Source organism: Filicampus tigris, chromosome 4 (assembly GCF_054856515.1).
Source record: "Filicampus tigris isolate MCC_2025a chromosome 4, RoL_Ftig_1.0, whole genome shotgun sequence".
NCBI lineage: Eukaryota > Metazoa > Chordata > Actinopteri > Syngnathiformes > Syngnathidae > Filicampus > Filicampus tigris.
Window position 1 is genome coordinate 13,807,349 of NC_141220.1, and position 20,152 is coordinate 13,827,500.

General features: G+C 40.0%; 2 protein-coding genes across 5 annotated transcripts in view; one reads left to right on the top strand and one right to left on the bottom strand.

Annotated features, from left to right (window-relative positions):
• Window positions 1–512: 512 nt before the first annotated feature.
• ferry3 (FERRY endosomal RAB5 effector complex subunit 3) lies at window positions 513–15,511 on the bottom strand. 3 transcript variants are annotated; one of them, XM_086029336.1, is made up of 15 exons: window positions 15,312–15,511; window positions 14,601–14,789; window positions 14,077–14,222; window positions 12,539–12,720; window positions 10,980–11,079; window positions 10,754–10,878; window positions 10,421–10,527; window positions 9,016–9,213; window positions 8,142–8,270; window positions 7,358–7,426; window positions 7,065–7,267; window positions 5,718–5,775; window positions 4,650–4,717; window positions 2,612–2,731; window positions 513–988 (listed from the first exon to the last, which is right to left on the bottom strand). In XM_086029336.1, exons 2-14 carry the CDS (start codon window positions 14,779–14,781, stop codon window positions 2,639–2,641), a joined length of 1,659 nt encoding a protein of 552 aa, XP_085885462.1. In that variant the 5' UTR covers window positions 14,782–14,789; window positions 15,312–15,511; the 3' UTR covers window positions 513–988; window positions 2,612–2,638. The 3 variants fall into 3 exon arrangements, with proteins under 3 accessions (XP_085885462.1, XP_085885463.1, XP_085885461.1); XM_086029337.1 differs by having other exon boundaries at window positions 513–2,468; XM_086029335.1 differs by lacking the exon at window positions 15,312–15,511 and adding an exon at window positions 15,202–15,226 and having other exon boundaries at window positions 513–2,731.
• A 1,302-nt stretch (window positions 15,512–16,813) lies between these two features.
• Window positions 16,814–20,152, top strand: part of e2f4 (E2F transcription factor 4) — an 11,392-nt gene continuing 8,053 nt past the window's right edge. For both annotated transcript variants that reach the window (XM_086029353.1, XM_086029354.1), the window contains exons 1-3: window positions 16,814–17,246; window positions 18,071–18,180; window positions 19,226–19,386. In XM_086029353.1, the coding sequence (XP_085885479.1) occupies window positions 17,082–17,246; window positions 18,071–18,180; window positions 19,226–19,386 (436 nt within the window). In that variant the 5' untranslated portion in view covers window positions 16,814–17,081. The remainder of the gene's footprint in view (window positions 17,247–18,070; window positions 18,181–19,225; window positions 19,387–20,152) is intronic.

Genomic DNA, 20,152 nt, shown 5'->3' on the forward strand with positions numbered 1-20,152 from the left:
TAGCTATTGTATAGAATAGACTCTGGATGCTCTTTTTAAAGAAACCCAACACTCCAGACCACTGAGACTAATTCTAAGAATGCTGAACTCTCAATTTAATCGGTTCTCAACATGGCAACGTGATAAACTGTACACGCTGGTAACATGAGGTTAGTAAATTTCCTCTGCGTATCCTGCCTACCGTGTTTATCATGAAAAATGTGATGCAGCGTTATTTGAATTCTCTTCTGGTGACTATAAATCATCTTCTTAAATCGACACACCCGACATATTGATGGCCAACTTTTTGTCTGACTGAATAGATTTCAGTCAAAGTCAAAGGGTTCAGAAACCTATTTAAAAAATGCATGAAGGCAATTCCAAAGAGTGATATGGATTAAAACTTCTGGAGAGGTTATGTGCCCTTGCTAACTCACCAACACCGATTGTCATGCTGCGCATGACAAAAATAAGTCATAAACATCTACAATGGGAAACTGTGATGGGATTTCCTTGAGAAATTTACAAGGATGTGGTGTTTATGCATGATCATTTTTTTTAATCAAGAATAGCATGTACATTAAAGTATTACATAATCAAGAATAGCATGTACATTAAAGTATTACATAATCTAACAGGTAATTTAACGTAGAAACAATTACACTGGCATCTGGATTAATTGCAGTTCTGTGGTATAAGAACAACAAACAAATACAGTACGTCGACTTTTTTTTTAACTTACTATTTGCATTCAAGAACAGTGCCACCTGCTGTCATGAAAGTGGAGAGGAGGGACCAAACACTTAAGCAGAGTGATACTCACTCCAGCTCACTGCAATGCAGCATTAAGAAGCTGCATACTGCTCATCTTTGCACCAGTGCAAATGGTCTTCTGGGTATTCGAAGAGTTGGCATCACTTGTCTCTGCAGGAAACCTTCCCCAGGATGTGAATGAAACAAACCATGACGCCATGAGATATGACTTGATTTGATAAATCCAACTGGTAGCCTGTGTGGTCATTGCAAGGTGAGAAGAATCACAATACACCACGTAAACATGTTTTATAGTGCATGTTACACCCCTGACAGCTTACTTTAAGAACAAGACCACATGACTACCCCAAAGCCACATAGTAAATAAGTCAGAACACTCTACTACAGAGTGCACACGAGCAACCGTAACTCTATGTTGCAGCATGAAACCATGGCCATCAGAAAACCTTTATTACCACCAGTACGGTACACTTTAATGACAAATCCATCCATCCATTATCCATACCGCTTATCCTCACATGCGTCACGGGGCGTGCTGGAGGATATCCCAGCTGTCGGGCAGTAGTCGGGAGACACCCTGAATTGGTTGCCAGCCAATCGCAGGGCACACAGAGACAAACATCCGCACTCACAATCACACCTCGGGGCAATTTAGAGTGATCAATTAACCTGCCATGCATGTTTTTGGAATGTGGGAGGAAACCGGAGTACCCGGAGAAAAGCCACGCAGGCACGGGGAGAACATGCAAACTTCACACAGGGAGGCCGGAGCCAGGATCGAACCCACGACCTCTGAACTGTGAGGCGGACGTGCAACCAGTCGACCACCGTGCCGCCTACTTTAATGACAAATAAGTGCAAAATAGAAGTTGAGCGCCGCACAATGAAACTTAAAATTATTGTCAATACTCAGCCTCTTATGAGTCATGACAGCCTTGCCAAAATATTGGACAGTGTAACCAAATTCAAAAAGAAATTGTAATGCTGTTCATGAAACAAGATTAAAACAAGAAATTGTGTCAATGTGACAATGCAGAAGCTTAAAGGTTTTCCTATATGAGTCTCTTCACATTAATGTCACTCTACTCGTACTGTACTACGCAACCAGGAGATTAGTTGTGTGTTTAGTATCATTGTGTAGCGGTTAACCTATTTACAGGTATACACTTGCATGACAGCTGCCTTCAGCAAGCATTCCCCTAGTCACATCAAATGTCAGTGTTTAATTATGTTTTATGTCTCATACAACGGTCAAATTGTACAATGGTTAAAAATACTAAAATCTTAACTAAAACATGACCTGAACAGTTAATAAAGGTTTAATGACAGCCACCGTTTGACTATGGAATTTATTATTGTAATTTACATGTTATAGAATTGAATGTGTTAAAGCCACCCACACCCTTGACTGTGTCCCTTGGATGTTCCACTGTATTTGTATTCAAGTCATCTTGCATCTTGGTGCCGTTTACACTGCCTACGAGCGAGATGAAACTAAAACACTTCGCATGTCATTAGATGCAGCATTCGACAGCGGCTCCAACAAACAGAGTAAGCTCCAGATAGCAGCTCTGAGCAAATGACACGAGCTCCCGGTTTGTTGCTGATGTCATAAAAGTCTGTCAGTGGCGCTGCACCCTGGAGGTTTGAAATGATAATTGCAGCAGCTGCTTTGGGAGCTGCGGGACCCAGTCGTCTTTCACTAAGATATGCAGCTTTAGAGAGAACACAAATAAACAGGCTTACGAAACTGCTCAAGGATCCTCACTTCTCACTGTAAGCGCTTTAAGGTCGCCATGTAGAGCGAATGGGAGCGAACTTCAAAAGACTTGTAAAGAGGTGATCGCTGGTGCCGCACCTTGAGAGCGTGGTGCATCTGTATCCATTAGGGCTTTGACGTGAGCGTTAAGGTGGAGGAGACACGGAAGATCTGAGGCAGCATGTTGCTTAACTGGTAGAACATTTCCTCTGAAATACTCTGTCAACATAAAGGCACACACATACACAGCCAATGAGAAATGATGGACAGGCATTCCGCAGTAGCGCCAAAAAGCTGAAATGTTATCCATGACGCAAAATTGCATCGTGTGGTGAGGTGATAAGAAATGTGCATTGAACATCAAGGTATTTGCCTTGTTGGGGGGGGGAGTTAAGAATATGCTGAATGATCGATGTTAGTTATGACTATAAGGCACCCGTCAAATGAGAATGTTAAGTATTGATCGGTACACACAACTCCACAGCATATATTTAGTCTCTTTGAAGGCACAATGTTGTTTCAGGGGAGCTATTTCCAATCCTGTCTGAGCATGGAGCTGACAGGAAGCTGATTCAGTCGGAGCTTTTGATGCCGCTGGTTTTATAGTCTTACGGTGTCAACACGGCTCCATGCTATAGGCTCAGCTGTCTCTCAAACCGCACAGCCCATAGGTATAAACATTCTGCAAAGCCGAAAATAAAATGTCATGTGTCACAAGGCGGGCAGGTCCAAATGAGTTTTTGAGAATGTGGAGCCAAATCATGCAGAAGCATCTGAACCTTGTGGCGACATTCTTCAGTTGTTAAGACATGACAATGGGATGCGGACTTCAAGGTAAATTTACGTCAGTAATGACAGCTGCATGTAAATCCAGATGCTTTTCACGCATGTACGCGGATGAGGGTCTAAGCTTACATTTATCACAGTGTAAACCCGGGTCAAGACAAAGTAAGACTTTGTATGATTTATGGCAAGCTTTTTAAACACTCAAGTGTTATGTGCTGCAAAGCCAGGTGTGCCTTTTTGTGAGCTTGTGTACGCCTTCAGTATACATTTTGATTTAAGTGGGAGTCAACCGAAAACAATTCTGTGCAATAATATGTTCTATGCGCCTTCACTAGTCTAAACATGGCATTCTAATTATTATTGCATTTGTGCAATATGAGTCAAGCAGCAAAATCCACCTGTTTTTATCCATCTCAGGGGGCGGCCATTTTGCCACTTGTTGTCGACTGAAAATGATATCAAAGTTGCTCAGTAATGACCAATCACAGCTCACCTGTTTTCTGAAGCTGAGCCATGGATGGTCATTATCTGAGCACTGAGCAACTGGGATGTCCTTTTCAGTCGACAGTGAGTGGCAAAATGGCCGCCCCCTGAGATGGATAAAAACAGGTGGATTTTGGACTTCCGGTTATGGCGGCACACTGAGAAGACGTGTTTCTCTCGTGCTCAGCTGCATTACAACAAATCCTGTTTAAAAATCCAGACAAAGATCTAAGACTGTAACATCTCCAAGAAAAGAACTCAAAGCCAGCGGTTATGCCGAAAAAGGTGATAAAAGACAAACAGAAGACGGCAGAAAATCTTGCTGAAGTTCATCGAGAGGACGAAGAAAAAAGCGCGGTGGACGACACTGTCTCGGAGCAAAGTCAGGACATGAATAAGTAAAGTATGGAAACTCCATCTAAGATGGATATTATGAGGGCTATACAGTCCTTCAAACAATAGTTGAATGCGGAAATAGGAGTTGTGTTGGCGGCGTGAACTGCGTTAAAGCGGACATTAAGGAATGTCCTAAAGGGTTGTTATTACTTAGATCTCAGTACAATTATTTCGCTTGAAACGACAATATTATGAGCAAGGGGAAAAGGCTGGTCGGCTTCTTGCATACTTCTGGCATACTGAACCTCTGCAGTTCCAGGATAGACATTCAATTTACATATCTGTCATATCCAAACTATTCGGTGTTCACTTATAAGTATAACCTTTGAATACACAAAACTGAGCGCCACTTTCGCTTTCACATTGGGTGTAGAGAACAAGGATGCACAACTGTAAAAAAAGAATGTATGCATGCATGTATGTATGTATGTATGTATGTATGTATGTATGTATGAATGCACACGCATCTCACCCTTGGCACGAGAAACTGCACCGTGCGCGATACGCCCCCGTCCCATGAGGCCATCTCCATCATGAAACCTGCCAATGACAATAGGCAATAAGAAGTAAAAAAAAGAAAAAGAATTACACGCTATTATCTGTGACACTGACATGTAGAGCTGCGAAATAATAACACATTAACAGATCGTGAAGGCTTTGTAAGATATGTAAGGTCTCTGATGTGTTCAGAGCTGTCCAAGTGTACGTATCAAACACTATGGATTGGTTCAGAAAAGACAGTTTGAGGTCTCTAACTAATAAGGTAAATTTATCACCAGAAAAACCCCCACAACATACTCATTACATAATGACAAAATTGTACCACTGCAAACATCTGAACATGTGTTTTAAAACAATATTAACTTTTCCACTGCGTGCTACCTCAGCTTGGCTTTTCCACTGACAAAACCAGGTAATACAAGGCACTATTTTCTTGTACCTTGTAATCATACTCAGTTGACCACTTGACACCATATGGTTGCCGTAAACCATTGCAGGTCATTCATTGGTCTACTCCATCACCTGTCTGCTGAGTTAACGACATACATTGAAATAATTTTTGAGGATACACTGCTAGAAAAACAGCAATAACCACACATTGGCATCGCTGTGGTGGTATAATCATCTTTAATGCACAGCCCCATTTTCTTGCTACCCTCTGTTGAATGAAAGTTGTCTCCTTGCCATGGCCAACAGCCACAAGGCAACAAGTCAATACAAATTACCCTTAATCTCCTCCATTGTTGTTTTCGTTTGCCTGTCCGCTTCTAAATGATGCGTTCAATGCAGCATGGTTTTCACAGCTACCCGCCACTACCAAAGCATTACTATTCTGAAGTGGAAAAGCAATCACAACAAAATTGCAGCAAGTACAGCCAAGCAGAGCAGAGCCCGTATTGTGCAATGGGAAAGTGACATGTTTTTAAGGACACATCTCCAACAAAAGGATTATTTATGTGAAACAATAAAACAATGAATACATACGTGTAATGACTCAATTTTGTTGTTACAGATGCAATCACATTTTTGACAATTGTACCTTTTACGCACTTGAAGACCAGCTCTGCTCTCTTCAAACACCATGGTATGGTCATTTCCTGTAGGGAGAGAGCAAGAGGAACAATTGCTATAGCAAAATGAGAAAGTACGAGTCAAACAAAAACAATTAAGTTATGTCTGTTTGTGACATTTTCTCAAACGGAGCATGATAATAGGAAGAAAGCTACTTTTGTTGGGTTTTCAGCATACAGTAGTTTGAGCCCAGATCACGACAAATAAAAATAATCAAACACATCATGTACACTTGCTGAAATATACATAAGCTATTTATTGGGTTAAATTAGAATGTTACCAATCCCATTAGCAATTAGACAATTCCATCCATTCTCTGTACCGCTTGTCCTCATTAGGATTACAGGTGAGCTGGAGACTATCATAGCTAACTATGGTTAAGAGGTAGGGTACAACCTGGACTGGTCACCAGCCAATCTCAGGACCAGGACAAAAATATCATTCACATTTACAGTAACACCAATGGTCATTTTAGTTTTTGCAATGTGGGAAGAAGCCAGAGTACCTGTGTAAAACCCCGTCAAGCAAGGGGAAAACACACAAACCCCACACTGTATGGTGTGGAACCCAGAGCCTCAATAGACCAAAAATGCATTCATTTAAAAAAAAAAAAAAAAAAAAACTCACTCACATATGCACGCTCACACACACACAAAATTCAAATTAACTGTGACGTGTTCTGTATATAAAACAAAAGCAGCAGTGGATGGGTGAAATGTTTTGAGGTTGGCTGTATTTATAATTCATCTTTTTGGGGCGGAGGCGGGGTGGCATTGATGATTTGTGCAGCTCACGAAACTTGTTTCTAAAACACTCTTCAAAATGTGGTGTCGTTTACCAATGTTCTACATTCCTCTGTGTTAGTCTTCCTCAAGTGCCCTTGCTCCAAGTTCAAGTAAGAATAAAAAAGGTGAGGCACCTTCCTGTCAAATATTTGTTGCAGTCTGTAATTCAAACAAACACGCCACTTCAATCAAAGTCAACAAACAAGAAAAGGCTTGTACCGAATGCAACAATCTAATTTGGTGTGAAAGCAGAAGCCATCAATTATAATTCAACTGGTTCATGGGACTTTAAGTTGCTGAAAGGACTTAGTTATGAAAACAAAAAGACTTGAATCAAAACAAAATATAAAAAGTATACAGGGCATGTTGAAGCATGATATCACATCTGCCAGAGGCTACTTAAAACTTTGTGTTCAATCTAGTTAAATAATTGCTTTAGTATGTTTTATTTCGGTTGGCAGAACCAGTTAATAGTCAGTTAATCATATACTGTTATGTCTTCAGGTTTCAGTCCATGCAACACCATTTACCTCTGACATGTCATGCACCAGCAGTAGCGGGACGGTGATGGTGGTTACATCATGTGTGCAGCAGACCTTCAGAATGTTCCTCAGGCCCATGATGGCCGGGTCCCTGGCCGTGATGTTCCCTGAGCGCACGTTGTCGTCCACACACAGGTGGAAGACGACATGGACCTCGGACAGGTTGGAATGTCGTGAGACATAGAACTCACCTTGGCAGAGAGAAGGCAGTGTGTGAGACATGTGAAGTCATAACGTTTGGTCCTGAATTTACAATGCTGAATAATATCAATATCTTTTACCTGGTAAAATATTTGACGGATTTCTTTCAACATTTTTACTCTTATCATCACTTCCATTCCTGGGGAGCTCTGCCAGACATAGATTTGAACAATAAGGATGTTGAAAAGAGAGATTATTATTAAATCTATAAATGATCTTTATGGATGATTGACACAATTTGAAAGAGTTGGAAATGTATCGGTGATGTCAAAAATACTGTAAGCTTGTTAAGTAGCTTCTATAGGACAAGTGTAACCATCTATGTAACCTTAGTAAGGAATTAATGTAGCATGAGACGTCAAAGTGGCACAGGTGCATTCCGGTAGTTCAAGTCATAAAGTGAAACTCATATTGTACACATTCATTAAACACAGGAAAATACTTTTCGGAAGGCCAATTGCGACCTAATTTCTATTTTTAAAATCACTTTCATTGTTTATTGTGTAACAATGCAATTGATTGGGATGGTATATTTGGGGTTTCTGATAGATGGAAACTCTAAATTATATTTCCCCCCCCAAAAAAATCCTCAAATATTTCACCCTCTGGATTGATTCTATAAGAGTTTCATTTTTTTTAAATAAAACTATTGAAATGAATTAAGTTTTCATGGATATTCTCACTTGTTGGCATTACGTAACAAGTTTGTACTAGGCATTACGTAACAAGGCCAGATGACATTGTCAAATATAGCTTTGTAGATTCACCAATTTTCACAAGCAAAGTCTATGCACAAGCATACACTTAATCTGGAGCAATGTAGATGTGTACTGGCTCCACAAAAAGAGCAATCATAGGTCTCACCAGGTTGATCCTTTTGCTTGCTGCTCCGCTGGGCTCTGGCATAGAGCACCACCTGCTGCACCTCTTCCAGCTGTTCCTCCAGGCAGGGAAAGTGGAAGTCTGTGCACTCCTTGGCCACCGTTGCAAAATCTAGGTCGATAAATAGTCATTACATGATGCCTAAATAATAGTATTCTTGCTATGACAAACTTTTACCAGGATTATCTCTGAAATGGTTTCCATAAACACATCCCAAAAAGACTCAAGAGTTACATTTTAAGAGAGGAGCCTTTTAATCTGACATTGAAAGGCATGAGTAGGACAATAACTTGTGGCTGAATATGGCCCAGCAGTTTGGGAGTGATTGAGCTGAAAAATTACTTCACTGAAGATGGTCGTTTAAATCAGTGCTTTTCAAACTTTTTTGAGTCAAGGCACATTTATGTCATTGAAATAATCCTGTGGCACACCACCAGCTGAAATTGTGAAAAACAAACCTTATTTTAACAACATGTGTCATATTGTTTATATAAGCATTTTTTAACATTGAAGAATGACATTGTATTATAACGTCTTGAATAGGAATTAAATAAACACAAAGAAAAAAGTATTTTATAATGTTTCATACTGATACTTACTCAGTGTGAAACATGGGCATGTTTGGATAAACATGCGTCACTAATTTGCTTGTCTCTAAACAAAGACAATCAGCTACCTGCTGCTGCCACTTGCTGGTATGGAAGAGTACTACAACGTAGTAAAGACATGATTACACTGCCAGGCACTAGACCGCACAGGCACACAAATTAGATAATTTCCCACAGCACACCTGACAATATCTTGCAGCACACTGGCTAAAATATACATCGTATATATGATGTACTTAATATCCAACCTCTCTTGATGCCACTGTAGGAATTGACCCTGTTGTCAACCAACAGTACCAAACCACACAGTGATGATGAATAAAGTGAAAGGGCCGTTTGGAGGCGCCGCAGCTTTGCACCACCGCTGCCATGATGTCTGTGCTTACAAAAGTCCAACACATCTGCCCGGACCAGTCGAAGGTTATGCATCGTCTTCAATTGCGCTCCTAGTGAAAATAAGTACAGCAAATAGGGCACAAAATCGTAGTTCAACAACTCTATGTTCTATATCAACAAACTGTATAGGTGTCCCCAAAAAAGTGGCATCAGTTTTAAAGCAATTATCTGGAAAACTACGACTACGTCTAGCTCAATGAAATTAAACAAGTTTAGGTGTTGAACATCACATCTGAAACTGATTCCATAAGTGTTCAATATGCGCACTGCCTGCGACAGGGCACATGTCAAATTGGTAGATTAAGAGGAAGGCAACCCAAAAATGTTCTTTGCAAGAAAATGTTCTGTGCACTGCAGCCAATCATTGCTCAGCTTCAGAAAACAGGTGAGCAGTGATTGGTCGTTACCTGAGCCCTGAGCACTGTGATGTCATTTTCAGTCGACAGAAAGTGGCAAAATGACAACCCCTGAGATGGAGAAAAACGGGTGCATTTTTCTGCTTAACTCATATTCCACAAATGCAATATTAATCAGAATGCCATGTTTTGACGAGTGGGCTTGCAGAGAACATATTCTTGTAGAGAACATTTTTGTGTTGCCCCCCCCCTTTTGGCGCTTGCCAAACACGCTGTAGCATGTCTCTGGTAACATTTTCCAGTGAGGAAGTGATTCTCTGCCTGAGGTCATCAATGCTAGCAGGAAGAGAGGGCAGTTCAAAAAAACATTAAGTATAAAGTATCAACCTTTATCTAAACATTCCGGCAATTTAAAAAAAAAGGTTATTTCAAACAGATTTGACAAAATGATTGGCCTGTGAAATGTCCATTTTTTGGTGACACCCTGTATTCTCCAATGATACATTTCATGTTCAACTTCCTAACTTTCTTACACCCCAACTTTCTCTTTTAGAGTTCAGCTATACAGGTGACATGTCTGGTGTGCAGGTTTTGATTATGACGTCAACCATGACATATCAGTGATACAGGTGACAAAGGTAACAACCATCTATTGGCAATCAATTCAGGTGCCCCTAGAGCAAGGCAACGACTCAAGAATTGCAACAATAATTGTGCACCTCTTTTACTCTGACATCTCTCCTGAAAGTTTGCATGTGTGTAATCTGGTTCTCGAGGTAGTGTGCAACACAAAGGTTTGCACTCGGGGGACTATAATGAGTATGATACATTAACATTTAAATGTAATTCAATCAATTACAATTACAATACTGTTGATGTTTTGTCAAAGTCAAGCGCTTACCCAAATGAATAGTGAAGCTTTCCTCCATTTGAGGTTGCTCCTCAAATATCCGGTCTCCAGACTCTGAAGGTCCTGACAGCTGGCTAGACTGCACCTTAATCTCCTCACTGGGCAGTAACCATGCAAATTAACTATAACAGTATTTATATAAATTGAGCAGTTATATAGTTTATATATATGTAGTACTGTGTGACATAAAAAAAAGCCAATTGCATCAGGCCTGAATTTTTGTCTGCACAGTTCAAAACACAACATGCAGGTGCGAACATTGCACATGCGGTGTATTATGCTTACAAAATTCTTCCTTTTATACACAAATAAATACAAGCATACTTAATTTGGCTGCTGTTGTTGGATTTCTGCAGGTCCTGGTGTAGTTTAATGACCCACTCTTGATATTCTTGCTTTTGAATACATGTCACTTGCTTCAGTTCAGTGACCCACTTGTTCTCCAGCACCTGTTCAAAGACAACAACTGGGGAACTTAAAAGGCTAGGCCTCATATTACATGATTACATAATTACTAACAGCACTACACTCCTATCCAACATTTTCTTACCTGCTGTGCATCAAAGTGCTGGGAAGCTACTGCATTCACATCATGGTCACTCAGTGTATTCCCCAACTCATGCATCACTTTATCCATTTCAGCGGCTTGTCTGACACACAGGGGGAAAATGAAAGCATTTAACTCAATGATGAGAATACATGGGAAATACTACCTAGCTGCTTTCTCTTTTTTGGGAAGGTGACAATGCGTAATTGTGAATTCATTTAATACCAGCCCTGGGACTTCACTATTAATTGTACGCAGATGGACGGACTATGCCTATGTGTCTGGCCTAAGAGCATACATATCAACTAAAACAGAAAAAATGGTTCCCTTGTACCTCACCTTAGCCAGATAAACTTTGCATTTCAATGGGGAGATCTTTGGTGTTCTGTGTTAAAAGGTTCTGGGTTAAAATGTCTTCTCCGGTGTTCCTGTCAGAAGTTTCCATGCCCACCCTACATCGGCTTTCTCCCACATCCCCAAAACGTGCATGTTAGGTTAACTGAAGAGACTCTAAATTGACCATAGTAATGAATGTGAGTGGGAATGATTGATTGTCTCTCAATGTTATATAGTTTATATATAGTATCATAGGATACTATGATTGACTGTTGACCAGACCAGAGTGTACCACACCTCTCGCCCAAAGTCAGCTGAGGTAAGTTCCAGCTCACCCATGACACTAATGAGGACAAGCACTATTAAAAAATAATAATAACAAAAAATAATGATTGGGCGGATGTCAGAATTTTCAGAATTCTCAATTCAATTTTATTTTAATCCAAACCAAACAAATGCATGGTAAATAGATATTTTGTGTGTTATATTTCCCTTTGTTCAAGTGATTGATTTGAACAGTGGTCTATTGTTGCAATTATGTTCAGATCATCAGGTTAATGAGCAGAAAATGTTGACTGTACAAACCTTAATTATAAATGTCGTGCACAATTGTTTTAATTATGAATGTCACACGCGAATGCACAATCGGTGGTGGGAGGCAGTCTCCAAGTGCCAATCCACAGCGGCCAACTTTACATCATCCGCAAGTGGAGATGATCTTGTCGTGCCTTTTAATTGTACTTTGCGTGCGTCGATCTCCTGCATCTACATCCCATGTAGACCGCCAGGCTCTCTCTGTGCTGAATTTTAAGGGAATGGTGGAAGATGCTTTGATTGGCTTGGAGTTGGCTGCGTTCGCTCCCACAACGGTGCACACACAGCACAAACACTCTCATTTACCAACGCTAGTCTAGCAAAATACCAAAAGAAAGAAAACTCCACTCATATGTACAGTAACACTGTGCTTTGTGCTAGAATTTGCGGTGGGCACGAAAAAAGGGCCCTTGGGGTTTAATTGACAAAAGACTATTGTTTGGAGGCAGTTAATGTGACAATACGAAGTAAAACTTTCATTGTGTTTGTTGAGGCAAAAAAATGTTTAGTGTTTAATGATCTTAAGAAGTTTAACGTTTTTAGAAAAAACAATCTGCTAAATAGAGAGAGAATGAAGCAAGTTACGTTTTTAAATGTACAGGACGTGGGGGGAGACTGGGGGAAACACTAACCTCTCTTGTATTTTCTTGAGCTCCATGTCTCTCTCGCTGATGAGCTCGGAGATACGGACAAAGTAATTGTGCTCCAGGTTGAGAAGCGTATCAGATGCAGGAGAATGGATCAACTCATGGTAAACATCTGCAAAGTCCTCATCCCAGCTGGGCTCCTCAGGTCGAGCATGCGCTAGCGTGGTCTAAAATGGTTACAGACAAAAGGAAATAAAAGGCTTACTATTCAGCTTTAATGCTCTTCCTTGAAATAAAAATGTCATTTAACTTGATGAGGGTGTGGTGTTTCTGTGCAGTACCATCTTTGAAATGACAGATACAAAATAGTAAAGCATGTAATGTGTTTGGTTTTACATAATGATCTACTAAAAAAACCCAAGCAACGGATATACCACATCCATGAATAGAAAAGAATCAGAACTACTCTATTTATACTTGCTCAGGAATCACGATGGGACACTGGAAGGCCTCCATGGTTATTTTAGAATGACTGCAGTAAAAGCTCGACTTAAATGTTTAAGTGCATGGGGCAAGAAGCCTGAAAGTTCAAGTTGAGACAGGCTGACAAGGTGGCAAAACTATTTATACTCCTGAACATTTTTTTTTAATATGTTGAATATAACAGCGTGTCAGTTCTAAATACTGAACTGTCACTAGTAGTAAACACTCAAATGTAATCAAACAGGGAGACTGAAAATGCAACAAAGAGGCTTATGTAATGACTTCTTCCTCATGAATACGGTAATCAGTTTGCCAAAGCGCTTTACAACATTGCATCTGCTCCCGTTATTTTAATGATCCATGACTTGACATAACACTGCTGTGTGACTGTGGGAGCCTTTGAGGGGCGGGTGGGGGTATTGGATATAGGACAAGGCAGTGCCACAAAAGCCTCACTAAAGATTGCTTGGAATGTCAATTGCTTTGTTGTTATTTTGCATGTAAAACTCAAACAGGGAAATCAAGCAAACACATATTTTTCAAGATTATGTTCCCAGCAGGCCCAGTAGTTGAAACACGGCATTCTGATTAATATTGCGTTTGTGGAATATGAGTTAAACAGCAAAATCGACCCCTTTTTAGCCATCTCAGTGGGAGGCCATTTTCTCACTTCTGTCGACTGAAATGACATCACAACTGCTCAGGGCTCAGGTAACGACCAATCACGTCTCAGCTTCTGAAAACAGGTAAGCCATGATTGTTCGTTACGTGATCCCTCAGCAGTTGTGATGTCATTTTCAGTCAACAGAAGCGACAATTTGGCCGGCCCCAGAGATGGCTAAAAACGAGTGGATTAATTTATATTCCACAAACGCAATATTTATCAGAATGCCTTGTTTCAACTAGTGGGCTTGCATAGAACATATGCTTGAAAAAAATATGTTTGGGTTGACTTCCCCTTTAAAATTGTCATCATGCAAAAAAAAATATAATAAAAAGTGGGAAAAATATATATGGAACTTAGTGATAAATACAATCAGTAACTAAACGACACCTTCGTGTTGCAGGCATAATGTAAACATAGTGATCTGTGTCCTCACCTCTACATAGGCTCTGGTCCACGCATTGGCGAGCTGATTTACGTCAACGTGTCCCATTGTGAGTCTTTGCAGGGCCAGTTCTGCCTCTCTGTCGTAATCCAAAATGGTCTCTTTCTCAATGAAGTCGGACAGTGACACTTTTAGTTCTACCAAACAAATATTTTGAAAACAAAAACAATCAAAGTCAAAGTTGCCTGTAAAAGAGTGCTATTATCAATATCAATTGCACTTGGATTGAGTCAATAACATCCATTTTCTATACATCTTAATCTATTGTCATTCAGGGTCATGGCAACCTGGAACTGTGCCAGGCTGCTTTAGCGTGAAAGTCAAACTATAACCCAAACTGGTTGACAGTCAATCATAGGGCACATAATCAGTCAGACAACCATTCACATATGTTCAATCATAACTGTCAACGAGTACCACTACTTCATAAGTGACTTGAACAGGTGGTTATAAAAAACAATTTTGACTCTTAACATTGTGGTACAACTGGTGTCTAAACAGTGAAGCCATCTTACCGTTTTCTACATAGCAGGGTATTTTATGGAGCAGCATCAGACGTCCATGAAGGTCGCTGACGTTCTCCTGGACAGGAAACTGCAAAGGTACTTTGAGAACACAGTTGTATTTCCCAGCTTTGAACTCAAACACAAACTCCTTCTCAGTCGTGTTACTTGCTTTGCCTTTTATTTTCTTCATGGTCTCGACTAAAAAAAAAAAAAAGGACAGCAACATTACAATGGAATGAAAGCAGTGCCGTCAATTCAAATCTAGTGGCGTGAATGATGGATTGTTGTTGTTTTTTTTAGCTGGCAATTATGATCAATATGCCTTTACATGTGAGTCACAGTATCGTCATTCATTTCACACATATACAATATTAGCTTGTTGAAAGAAAGGTAAATCCTCGTTAAAGACGTGCGAAAAAACATAATAAAGCATAATCTTTATCCTAAATGTTAAATGTCTTCTCTATCAATCCATCAAGCAGTTAAAAATACTAAATCTATGATTGAGAATACCCGTTTTAATTAAATTAATATTGTGCATTTGTTCTGCATGAAGTTCTACTTGAGTGATGCTATCTGTCAAGAAGCTCCACGTTAGCTAGTAATTTACCTCTTTTTGAAACAGTAAAACGAATGATGTAAGAAACACTACTCGCTTTTAACGCATTTCTGTGTTTTTTTTTGTTAATATATGAAAACAATAAGATTGTGAATATTTACCCGTGTGAATTTGGCTTCCTACTGAGTCAGTCAGCTGATAGCTTCGAGCCGAGCGTGTGGCAGGAAATGCACTTTCGTCATTTTGTGAAGATTGTGTTTTAAATTGCTATTGAGTTTGAATTTTACACGTTTGTAAAATAATGTGGATTGAATTTATTACTTCTATTTATTTAGGTACATTATATTATCGCACACGGTTTAATTGAAGTACATGATTGAAAAGAAATACCATGACGTTTTTTTCCACAGGCACTATTGCCCCCTGGTGGCCATAAATAATACACAAATACAAAATGACATCTATCATTTTAGGGTCACTGATAGTGTAGTGGTACACACGCCTGAGTTGTGTGCGGGCAGTGTGGATTCGGTTCCCGCTCAGTGACGGTGTCTGTGTGTGTGTACCCTGCGACTGGCTGGCGACCAGTTCGGGGTGTAGTCTGCCTTTCGCCCATTGTCAGCTGGGATAGGCTCCAGCACCTCCCTGCGACCCTGTACAGGATAAGCGGTTTGGAAGATGACACATCTATCATTTTATTACAGTGTCTCCAATCAATATATCAATTTCTATACAATTTAATTTTTGAATATCATTCTAATTCGTTCATCCTCCTCTCCTACAAAATTTGTAAAACCGAAAACCTGTGCTAGACAGTGTAGTATTTATGACTACAGTATATGCCAGTGTGCCAAAGGGATCTAAAACGTAGTTTTTAGAGCAGTAATGGCCAATTAACCACGGTACTGTGATATAGTGTGCCGTGAAAGTTAATCAGCGAGGCTGCGGTACATTAAACAACTACAATTAATTTCTCCTAAAATTGTCAATTGGCATTAAGTAATTGTCATTGCAAAATTAATCCTTTTTCATATATCGACGTACTGTCACAAGCAGAACTATTACATGCTACACTAGATGGCAGAGGGTACAAAAACAAAACAAAACAAAAACAAAAAACAACTGTATCCACCTGTTGCCATACGACAAAATAAGTAAAACTACTGCATCTGTTTTGTGGTCGATTAAACAGGCCCAGATTTCACATGGAGTAGGTAAAATTGTATGTAAATTCAGGCGAGATCTTTTTTTTTCTGTAGTCATGTTTTCTGACATTTTTGTTGGATGATATTTCTAATGTGTGCCTTGGCGCAATAAAGGTTGTGAAAATATTAAGTTTTAGTCGTATAATTTATGTAGCACTTTTCTTAAAAACTGAAAGAAGAATAAATAATAATGCAGTACTGTATAGAAAAATTCATGACTTTGCGCCTGCGCAGAAGTGTTTTCTTCAAGTTTGGAGCTGTAAGGGCCTATCTACAAATAACATTATACACGTCCATTTTAAGTTGATCTTTCTTCAACAAAAAATGAAGTACAAATAAATATTATTATTTTCCTGTTATTAAAATATAGTTTCATTAATAATTTGCATATATTACCACTATTACGCTTTTGTACGCGTTTGACAAAACTAGAAATTGATACACGCTCTCTCCATAGGTTGAACAGTCCCGTCATACCTCGCGTGGCCAACGGTTCCCCCAACCGAATGCTCGTTCAATGAATTGTCGTCCTCGATATACACCGGTAGATTTCGTGAAATCTTTTGAAGAAAGCCCGGCTAAGGAAAGAACGGTGAAACGCTCTTATGCTACGGACATCCCCGTCCTTCAGTTTGGTTGACTAGGGCGGCGGACTGTGCGTTCCTGGGCTCGCTTCCGAGGTTTTGGTCGGGGAGGCAGGGGGGACTTCGGCACTGGTCCCGAGAGATGATGGAGCTAGAGTCGGCCAGTAACCGAGGCGAACTAGGAGCCGCGGTGGACCCACTGCAGCCGCAGACACCTAGCAGGCATGAAAAGAGTCTGGGACTCCTCACCGCCAAGTTTGTAACTTTGCTGCAGGAGGCCAAGGACGGAGTACTGGATCTGAAAGCCGTGAGCATGCCAATCAGTCTTTGTTGTTAGCTAGCACATGTCATCTGGAGCTGCCTGCTGTCGTTCGGTTTCAAGTACTTTTTGCTAGCCTGCATGTTAGCATAGCATAGCTTTTTGACAGTCTTGATTTGAATGCGGGATAGCTGCATTGTAGTGTAAACATCCGGGTTACTTATCAACGTAAACGCCAATGTGTTCACAAGCGGCCCAATTCAAAGTTTGGAAGCACTACCTAATCAACTTTTCCAGGCTGCCCCCTGCAGACTTCCAAGTGCACTAAGTGGGTCAGCCTTTGTCACACATTGACAATGTAGCATGATTGATTCATATAACGATATTCATTTGAAGTGCTTTTTTTCTCTCTAAAATACATCGATTTTTACTGTAACCTTCCACCCGTCGAGGTTCAATTTAACTAAAGTTCTCCCATTGCTCTTAAATGTTAAAATGCTTAACTCTATGCCTGTTTGTAAATTCTTGTCTGTGTTAAGTTATTTCTGTGCTTAACCAGTTGCAACAAGATACAGTATTATCCACTTCCCATAGTTCTTCAGTCAAACCACACGGGATGTTATCCTGCAAGTACTGGTAGAGCAGTATGAGGATGCACCTGCAGGCAGCAGACCAAGCATCGACTTATCAGCACACAGGCGTATGCATTGTGGATATCATTATATATTATGCACTAAACTTGGCACAACACTTTGAAGGAACACCAGTTCTTCGTGTTGTTTGAACAGTATGCCATCTCTTCTCTACGAATTATTTAAATGTCAAACTAGTTTTAAATACATTTTCTTTTTATTTGTTGTTCTGTGAGTCAGGCAGCAGACACACTAGCTGTGCGGCAGAAGCGGCGGATCTACGACATCACTAATGTGTTGGAGGGAATTGGACTGATAGAGAAAAAGTCCAAGAACAGTATCCAATGGAAGTAAGTACACTCACTCTTTAGTTGTACCCTCCAAGATTTGCAGTTTTAAATGATAATTGATGCCCACTCATATTACATCCTTCTGTGCATCCATATGTAATCTGAGTTACAAAGGATGAAGAATTACAGCACACATGAACATGTCCCACTCCGTTTCAAATCATAGTTTTTGGAGGAGGGTACTGTCTCATGCAAATGATGCTGAATATTACATTTATTAACACGATGACACAAGCGGCTATTCAGTGTTACCAATTTGTCCGCTTTTTGGCCACTTCCTGTAGTGATAAGCAACACATAATGTTTTTTTTGTTTGTTTGTTTGTTTTTTTTTTTAATCCTGGCGTTAGTGGAGACTCCCTCCAGAACAGGAGACGTTCATTCCTCTGCGTCCGGACTGTAAATGAGTGGTACTTCGGTGAAGCCACCAATGGATAATTTAACCATATCCTGCCCATCCCACAAAAGCAAGTGCCCATACCGATTTGATTGCATTTTAACTATTGGGGGCAACAGTTAATCAACAACCTGTTGAATTACACTATACACTTATGTAAACTAATCGAATTATGATGTCATAATTTGGCGAAACAAACAGTTCATTAACATATACATTTTTAGAAATAAGAATATATCCAACTATTTTTGTTTTTTAATTTCATATTTGATGGCTGGGTAAGCACTCCAGAGACGCAACTATTTTAGTTAAACAATTAAAAAGGTAGGTACGTAGGTTGGTAGGTAAGTATTTTTCTCATACCGTGAGAGAAATTAAATGATCACAGCAGCAACATACACACTTGCATTAATACGGGAATAAAACCAACAACAAACAAATTAAGAAGAAGCATTGAGGAGGAATTAGAATAATGTCCAAGCAAACAAGAAAAGGCCCAAAAAAAAGTAAGGTAGTCATTCAATTTGCTTCAAAAGTATGGTTTCGGGTGTACATAAATAAAATAAAGTTATAAGTCAAAATAAATGTATTTATGATTGAGTGGCAACAAGTGTGCTTGTCTGTTTTTGATCGTTTGTTTGTGTTTCAGGGGTGTAGGTCCAGGTTGTAATACAAGGGAGATTGCAGACAAGCTGATTGACCTCAAGGCAGAAATTGATGATCTCGCCGTCAGGGAACATGAGCTGGACCAGCAGAGAGTCTGGGTGCAGCAGAGCATCAAGAATGTCACAGATGACTCCAACAACAGCCCATATCCTTTTTAGGTCCTATTTATCTATATATAAAAATGGTTTAGCAACTTGCGCACACTCTTAACTTTACAGCAAGCAGTACAATTCAGCTCGTTGTGGCATGGTTTGGAGCAGTAAACGCAGATCTGACTTAACGTTTCCTATAAGTAGGCGGAGTCGCAAAAGCAGCATCAGTCATGTAAATACTATGATACACATGTGCAGTGAAACAAGCGACAAATTTAACCCCAAAAAATGAAACGAGACGCTATATACAAGGACAACAATGTAAGGCGTCCCTGCGTTTTTTTTCCTCTTCTTGGTTTGACTGGTCATTACAAGAAAAGTGCAAGTGCTATCCAACTCGCATGCCTGAGTCCATTTTTATTGAAAGTATGTTTTCTCTCTTTGTACACTTGAACACAGTAATTGAACTCTGGTGCGGACAACCCCCCTAAATATGGAGAGGGAGGGGAATACAATTCCAAGACGCAGCTACTGGGGAATTGTAGCAAGACATCTTGACCTCTTCAGTGCTCTTCCCTTTCTGTTCTTGCAAGTGACCATTCCAGAGTGTAGCTCCTCCCTGACCATAGGTCAATGGAAGAATGCTCAAAAGTGGCGCAATCCAGTATAGTACTGAGTTTTTTCATTTGTATTTTGTCCCCTAAATTTAAACTGTGGAAATGCAGGGTGGTGGGTGGAGGATTCATCCTGAACTATTCCGCTTGGCGGAAACATGGCTTTCTTAAGAATTTCGGACTTGGAAAATGGTTGTTTCTGAC

Excerpts from the sequence above, each read along its gene's own strand:
- ferry3 (XM_086029336.1), bottom strand. The coding sequence starts at position 14,781 with ATGAAGAAAATAAAAGGCAAAGCAAGTAACACGACTGAGAAGGAGTTT. Across the intron at positions 10,528-10,753 it reads AACAACAGCAGCCAAATTAA|TGAGGAGATTAAGGTGCAGT; the intron begins GTATGCTTGTAT and ends GTTACTGCCCAG. Across the intron at positions 9,214-10,420 it reads AAGCTTCACTATTCATTTGG|GAGCGCAATTGAAGACGATG; the intron begins GTAAGCGCTTGA and ends TATTTTCACTAG.